The sequence below is a fragment of the Oncorhynchus mykiss genome, chromosome 19, assembly GCF_013265735.2.
Source record: "Oncorhynchus mykiss isolate Arlee chromosome 19, USDA_OmykA_1.1, whole genome shotgun sequence".
Lineage (NCBI taxonomy): Eukaryota > Metazoa > Chordata > Actinopteri > Salmoniformes > Salmonidae > Oncorhynchus > Oncorhynchus mykiss.
The window spans coordinates 9,026,323-9,034,307 of record NC_048583.1 but is presented as its reverse complement, the minus strand read 5'-3'; the positions used below and the strand labels follow the sequence as shown (position 1 = coordinate 9,034,307).

General features: G+C 46.2%; 1 protein-coding gene across 2 annotated transcripts; it reads right to left on the bottom strand.

The window, feature by feature from the left end:
- Window positions 1-330: 330 nt before the first annotated feature.
- LOC110497247 (zinc finger protein 777) lies at window positions 331-6,663 on the bottom strand. Of its 2 annotated transcripts, XM_036954164.1 has the most exons (5): window positions 6,171-6,663; window positions 5,239-5,530; window positions 4,634-4,764; window positions 4,293-4,404; window positions 331-4,123 (listed from the first exon to the last, which is right to left on the bottom strand). In XM_036954164.1, exons 1-5 carry the CDS (start codon window positions 6,186-6,188, stop codon window positions 1,476-1,478), a joined length of 3,201 nt encoding a protein of 1,066 aa, XP_036810059.1. In that variant the 5' UTR covers window positions 6,189-6,663; the 3' UTR covers window positions 331-1,475. The 2 variants fall into 2 exon arrangements, with proteins under 2 accessions (XP_036810059.1, XP_021428930.2); XM_021573255.2 differs by having other exon boundaries at window positions 5,239-6,662.
- Between the last annotated feature and the right edge of the window lie 1,322 nt (window positions 6,664-7,985).

Sequence of the window (7,985 nt, the reverse complement as noted above, 5' to 3'; positions counted from 1 at the left end):
ATGTCAGGATATGTTATGGTTAGCCATCAGGGATCCTCTGGGAGAAGAGACACTGTCTATCATTCACCATGACAGCCTTGAGTTGAAGAGACTCCGCCTAGGAGAAAGGGTTGTCAGTACTTGTGTGAAATGTTGTTTGTCTGAATGCAGCTCTATCGACCCTTTGGGAAGAATTAAACTTGGATAAGCTTTCCTAGTGTCCGTGGAGTCATTAACTCAAAGAATTAGAACCTAACATGTGGTACGAGTTCCCCAATGCTGGAAGGGCCCCTGAGTGAAAATATTTTGGATCCCTTGGTCTCGATATTTATTTGACATTGAGAAAAAAAATGTTATGATCAATTGTTTATTAATAAGGACATTGAAAATATAATCTGTTGGAAACCTAACCATGTTTTGAATAATAATGTATGCCTTTTATATCAGGAGTTCCCAAACTCTGTCCTCACGTTTTGTTTTTTGCCATAGTGTAAAGGACGTCACGCTGCTTGCTAAGCGAGTACCACATCCTCCTGATTCGGCCCATACCGGTTTTGAACTCGGGAACTCTCAAACACACGTGACCACCCTCCTCAAGCGTCTTATCCGATTGCGCCACCTCAACAGTTACCGAATGAGGCGATGCAAGCGGGACACTTAAGGCTGAGAGGGAAAAGTTTGGGGAAACCCTGCCTTAGATTAGACGGTCTAGGAATCGTCTGTCATAATGATCATACCAACCTACCAAACATTTCAAAAGCACTTAAACACGATCATGGCAGACTTACAACTTCCCACAAGCACATGAATGCCCCATATTCAAGTCTGACCAATTATTCAACCAATAAGATTTTAGCTAGCTTGATTGCTAGCTAACTTTACTAATAATAAAATTAGCTTGTTTGCTTAACATTGGCTATATGATAAAACTAGCGACATTATCCGCATTAATAAGTTTGTAATTGTCAAATGGATTTGTTGTCAAGTTTTGGAGGAAATGTAAAAGGTCAGTAGTGAAATGTAACAACCCCCTCCACAAGAAACATTACGACTTCGACGGTTGTTCAAGTGGAACTTCCTTTACCAGACCAGATTTAAGTACAAATAAAACGGAATAAACACATTTTAAAGCAACAACTTCAAACCCGCAGAACATTTTTTTTTTTTAAAGCATGATGTGTGACATGAACACAGTACACCTAAATGTAAATTTGGTTTTAGGATTCTAACTTTCCTAATAAATAGAATGAAAAACAAATGACAACCAGAATTAGTTTTAATTAAATTAATCAACTCAAATTCAACATTTTTCTTTAACAGTTTGCTACATTCTCTCGCAGCATGATTCTTCCAAACAAAAGCAAATTCACAGCAAACAGAACTATTCCCTCATCACCATCTGGCACCCTATTCCCTATATAGTGCTATATTTCTAGTCCAAAGTAGTGCACTATATAGGGAATAGGGTGCCATTAAAGGCTCGTCCCCTGTCCTCTCTATCTGTCTTTGTGTATTGTCTTCAGGTGTTTCTTCAGATGGCCAGTCTGTTTGAAGTGCTTGCCACACTCAGAGCAGGTGTAAGGTTTCTCCCCAGTGTGGACAAATTTGTGCCTCTTCAGATTATTGTAATCCAGAAAGCCCTTCCCGCAGTACGAGCACCAGTGTCTCTTCTCCCCGTTGTGCCACCTCAGGTGAACATTCAGCTCCACACGCCTCTTGAACCGCTTCACACAGAGGGAGCAGGCAAATGGTTTCTCTCCAGTGTGAACGCGGAGATGCGTCTCCATGTCGCGCCGAATGACGAAGCGTTTGTCACAGATCGGGCAGATGAACGGGCGCACGCCGCTGTGGACCATTTGCTCGTGCTTGGTCAGGCCGAAGCGGTAGACAAAGGTCTTGTCGCACTTCGGACACTGGTGGCCACGCTGTTCACCGTGGACGCGGGCGTGGCGGTTGAGGCCCTTGAGGTTGGGGAAGTCCTTGCCGCAGGCAGAGCAGGCGAACGGGCGCTTCCCCGTGTGGAGGGAGGCGTGGCTCTCTAAAGCAGCGGCGCTGCTCAGTACGCGACCGCAGTCTGCACACTGGTTCTTGGTAAAACGTTTCCGTGGAGACTTGGGAGACTGTTGGAGCTGGAACGGTCCTGGCGGCGACCACATCGGTTGTGACTTGCGATACCGCTGCGCCTGCTGGAATGTCAGCGTGCATGGTGGGGACTTTTTGAATCCGGAGTGAGGGCTGACGGTGACAATGAAGGGGATAGGTTGAGGGGTGGAGGGAGAACGTTTCAAATTCAATAACGCCGCGGCCGCCGAGCGAGGTCTGCCACGACGAGGGGTGGCAGAAATTACCTTGAACTGGTGAGGCTGTGGGTGAGGAGGGGTGGTAGGAGAAGGGTTCACATTCGCCCCCGTAGCCTGGTGTGGACTGGGGGTACCGTGAGGGCTGGTGCAACGCGGGCTGGTGCGGCGTGGGCTGAGGCTTGAGGTAGACGCAGCATGAGGGCTGGGGCTGTACGACCGGCGGCGCTGTGGAGTGGAAGGCAGAAACGATGTCTGTGTGACCAGACCTCTAAGCTCTGACCTCTGACCTTGCTGTGAGGTCTTAGTGACTTTCGACCTACTCCTCTTAGCCTGGGCTAGGGCCAAACCTCTCTGAGCCTGCACCCAGGTCATGCTTCTCTTCTTGGATTTGGACACACCAACACCTCCACCAATAGGTGATTGTCTGGTCAGAGAGGTCACATCAGTGTTAGCTCCTCCCTCTTCCTCACTGATGATGTGGTTACTACTTCCTTGTCCACTAGACTTGTCGTCAGCCATCTCACCGTTAGCTGTGTCCTCTACTACATCCTGGTCAACGTGTGATTCCCTGGACTTTTCTTCTCCGTCCTCCATCACCTTTGAGTAGTCGTGGTCTAGAGGGGCGGTTCTCTCTCCTCTGGGTTTCTTAGCAACCACTGGAGATGGCGTGCTGTCCTGGGGGCGGGGCCTTAAGCGGAGGCGGAGACCGGAGAGGAGCGCTTCACGTCGACTTGACTTTCGCTTGCCGCCTAAATGGACAACAATCTCCTCCTTTTTCTCACCGACGGGGGTCGTCTCCGTAGCAACAGACCTGGTCATCACAGCTTCCATAGACGTGGCAGAGAGGGGGGAAAGCCTCTCCCCCTCATCTTCCTCCTCCTCTTTTTCCTCCACCCTAGGTGGGGAGCGTACTAAGGGTGCTACTGACAACTGAGCTGAAAACTGTGTCATAAACATCTGACAGGGGCCAGAGGGTGTGGTTACAGCAGGGGCTGACAGCTGTACAGGGGTTTCATCTGACGTCCTCTCTAGGACAACAGGGGACTTCGGTGATGGCAGAGTGGGGGACGGTTGCACATGCTCAGTGACCAAGGACACCTGCTTCTCAGAGGGGCCTGCAAGTTCTTCAGACAAAGTTAGCAACTGAGCGGACTGGACCGGTGTTGGCGGAGTTGCCGTGGCAACATCCGACTTCTCCAAAACTGTAGGCGGTAGCGCTTGTGTTGGTGGTGCGGCCGGTGGTCCATCAGGTACAGCTGTAGGCCTAGCTGGTTGTGTTGAGGGCACTGCTATTGGACGAGCTACAGGTAGAATGTCTGTGTGGGACTGTGCTGGTGATGGTCGAGGAGATGGGGATGGACGAGGGGGTACGGGGCTGGGCTGTGTATTCTGAAGAGGGGTTCTGGGTAACCCGGAGATGACAAGTGGCGGGCGATCTGACGATGCTGCTGTCGACTTCACCGCAACAGTCGACTGGACCGCCGTGGTCGTTTGGACAGTTTCTTTTGACAGAGTAGTTACCGTGGACTGGGCCATTACAGTAGACAGGACAGTTGTTGTAGATTGGATAGTGGCTGCTGATTGAGAAGATGCTGTCAGGTGTAATGTTGGAGACTCTGCTGCTGGTATTACCAGTGACTGCTGTTCTGCTCCAGGGGCCTGGCCTGCACTGCCACTGGTAAACTCTCTGGTCCTGGGCTGGGATGGGCTGAGAGCCTGGGGGGTCTCCTGGGCGTCTGGTTCTCCCTGGAGGGGGGCCTCTGCTGAGGTAGGCTGGGTGGTGGGAGGCCTTTCCTGGGTGTAACGGTTGACCAGGGCCCTGACGGCTCCAGGTGGGACCAGGGCTACAGAGGGAGGGAGATTGACAGGATGGAGAAAGTTGTAAGGGAGAAACAGAAAGAAAAAAAGACAGAATAACAGTGGAGAGATTATTATAGATATTATTAGAGCCTGGTTCTCAACCCAATACTGTTTAATACATTGTAATAAGATGCATGTCTCCCTAGTTCCTACCTCTGCCTGGTAACTCTCTGAGAGGTTGTCTGCGGACCAGAGTCGGGGGCTCTCCCCCCTCCTGCTTTAGCAGTATGTACCCGGGGGAGTAGTCATCAGAATAGTCTGCCTCCTGGGGGGGGGGGGGGTGAATGGGCAAAGACAACCACAATAGGGTCAACAAAAACTCTGATGAAGGCTGTGAGGTCAATATGTACACTTAAATACACAAGTGATTCTAGGGAGAGCAGTGTTAAGGTTTTTCTTTTCACTGGGGTTGACAACAGGTTGAGTATAGAGGTAGATTAATTGGCAAGACAGCACCCACAGATCTGGGACTCAGGCTTGAAGCCTCGTCTTACCCAGTCCACCTCCTGTTTTATCAGTACAAAGGCCATCTGTGGGTTGTCCTCCTTGTCGTAGGCCCCACGGTGCAGGTCCTCCTCGCGCAGGTGCTGTTCCACAGACAGAGGCAAAGCTTGCACTGTCAGAACTGGAAATACCAGATTAGGAGAGACAGTGGTTAGGAGATGAGGAAATGTAGAGGTGAAGATGACAAACCAGGTGATGACATGACAACATCCTGTGTTGTAAAGTGACTAGCATTATTAAGGTTATCAGTAATTTATGAATGCATAATATAGGCTACACCTCTCAAACATGTTCTGTTTAATATTGTACTCTATACAAATTAAACATAGGTACATGAAGCAGTTTTGTTAAATATTCTCAACTTTGAGCCTTCATATGCTCAGCTGAATAGCTAGCTATCAGGATGTGTGATCACTTGAACGTAGCTTAGCTAGCTTGTCCAAAGGTGTATTCATTCCACCGATTCTGTTGCAAAACGTTTCTTGAAAGGGAGCAAACGAAACGGGAGGGACCTACCTGAATTTGTACAATATCTACTAATTTTAAACTCAAAACAAACTGTTTGGAGGGAACAAATAACCCGGTTTCTACTCACCACATTGGACACCAATGTCACGTTTGCCGATAAGTGATGTTCTTTGACTCGGTCCAGGCTCTGCGGTTTGTCTTTCACTTTCACCCGTCGATTTCTTCACATTTTCAGGGGATCGAAGCCTCGATCTGAGGTCCTCGTTCTCTTCTTTTATTCTGCATATTTCGAATCGCAGCTCCTCAATAGTTGTTTCGAAAAGTTGCGTTGTCTCCATGACTGCCGTCTTCAGCACCTTCTCCATAACAGAGGCGAACTGGGTTTCAAAACCTTCTTTCGCCATGTTAGCGGCGGCCATCTTCAACCCACACACACACGCATATAAATAATCTTCTTCTATGGTATATTGGCGAATGTACAATTTAATCTGTATCCCGCCACCTACTGTGCGGGATGGAAACATAATTCCCCAAAAGCGTAACAAACTACCAAACATAAAAAATATAATAGAGGTAAAATCGTTAAGTCCAACAAACGTTTCTGCAGCAGCCACAATAATGTCCAGTTTCTTAGACTTCTTTGAGATTTGAGCAGCACAGTTTATAACTGTGGCAATGAACGCCACAAAATCCACCTTTTTCCCCACACACAGCATCTTTTGACTGGCAACACACATTTACTACAGGCTGTGGTGCTTCCACTATCATATCTCCAGGAGCATCAACTGTTCTCAAGTATTTTAATTACCTCCTCATAGGAGATTGATACCTTTTGCAACCTCAATCTCCTTCACCCTGTATGCAGGGCACTCGGGATCATGATCCCCACCACAATTGCAACACCATCCTTCTACACACCGTTGAAACATGGCCAAATCCTTTACAATTCGTAGACTGCAGTGGTTTGGGGGATGAAAGCTCTTACAGCACATCTTACATAAGCAAGCTTCACATGCATAGGTAGGTGTTCTTTATCAAAAAACCACAGTACCGACAGACCTTTTTCGTTTTCTCCATTCACCCAGCGGGTCAGACGCTGGGCACCAACCGCACCAGGAATTCTCTTCAGGTATTCAACCTGAACATCTGTCGTCACCCGAAGTTTAAAGCACAAAATGTATGTTGCCCGGATTCATTTGAGGCCCACTGCAATCTTCCTCTGTTCTTCATAAATACAGATAATCATAATAAGACCACTCATAGGCCTACTTCACAATTTGTTACACCTCAAACGGGTCTCCCACATATACATCCTTACTTAACAAACGCATCCCAACAAGAAGCGATTCAATATCATCCACACACGTGTCCTCCACTCCAATTTTAGACCATTTCCTTTCTGTTCCAGTTCGACACTACTGTTATCCATTCAGAACATTCATCTTCACCAACTTTGATCGACGCGCTGCTTGATTCGAACTCAGCGTCCACTTCCGCCATCTTACTTATTTTTATTTTTTATTGCAACAATAATAACAATATTACACATCAATACAGGGACATTCCTGTGAATACAATTTAAAAATGTATTTATAGAACACCAGTCGACCACAAAAAAAATCATAATAATTTAGAATTTGTGGCTGTGATAACTAGTGAAAACTGAAGCCATGTTCTGATCAATCCTGTCCATTATATTCGAAACAATAATATAGTTACCACAAACACAAAGTCAGAAGGCCAAACTACTCAATCCCGACCAGACAGATGCACAGCCTTTGGCAGGAAAAAAAAAACCCTGAGTTGGGTGTGTAAAAGTCTCCCATTCAAAGGTGTTCCGTTTCAAGATGTGGGCACAAAGACGTCTGAATGGCACCAGGGGAAAGACGGACAAACAAAAGCCAAAGAGAAAACTGCTGCTGAAATGGCAGTAAGTTCAAAGACAGATCATTGTAATTTATACCATACACTTTTACAAAAAACGTCCTTTTAATACTGTACTAACTGTCAAAATAATGAATGTCGCACACTCCATGTGTAATCTCCCAGCAATTTAATGGGTATTTACCAACGTTTCGGCATCACTGTGATGCCTCACCCTGAGGAAGGCACAGTGATGGCACGTTTCTCAATGAAATTGAAGAAAGTGGGACTTTAAACGGGTGGCCTAACTATGTGGTCACTAAAGATCCAACGGCACTTATTTCCAGAGCACGTCATGATGAGTACCATTGTAGGTGTACTGTGCTTATCAAACTGTATTCCTATCAGTAACGTGTATGTTAAGTGTATGAATAATGTCTATTAAACAAAATATCTGTAAAAAATAAATAAACAAATACTTGTCCTCCAAAGAGGGAGGTGGATGGGACAATACAATAAGGTTAGGATGGTGTGTTCCCCCTTAAGCTGTGAAGAGCTTTGGGTGTCTAGAAAAGTGCTATGTAAGCCCAATCAATTATCATTATTAATACATGTTTTGCCTTCTTCTGTAGCCTGAAGACCTCGCCTTTCTCAAAAGATGTAAACTGGTACAAAATACCAAAAAAGGTAGACTACAAGGCAGTGTAACGTTAATGAATAAATGACTATAGTAAGTGCATATGTCACAAATAAAGTAACATGGTTTAAGTGTTCATCTTAAATCAGCCATAATTCTGCTAATTTCAAACATTTACCTTCACTGAGCATTTCTGTGAAACCGTGTACGTTTTACTTGTGGATTACTTGTTGGTTCTCATTTCTTTGCCTACATTCCATTTTTAAAACAATGCCGATTTTGGAGTAAACCTATTTTGGGTTAAGACATGACTCCAACACCATCACTAAGTTTGCCGACGACACACCAGAGGTAGGCCTGATCACTGACAATAA

Excerpts from the sequence above, each read along its gene's own strand:
- LOC110497247 (XM_021573255.2), bottom strand. The coding sequence starts at position 5,848 with ATGTGTGTTGCCAGTCAAAAGATGCTGTGTGTGGGGAAAAAGGTGGAT. Across the intron at positions 4,765-5,238 it reads TGACATTGGTGTCCAATGTG|TTCTGACAGTGCAAGCTTTG; the intron begins GTGAGTAGAAAC and ends TGGTATTTCCAG. Across the intron at positions 4,405-4,633 it reads TAAAACAGGAGGTGGACTGG|GAGGCAGACTATTCTGATGA; the intron begins GTAAGACGAGGC and ends CCCCCCCCCCAG.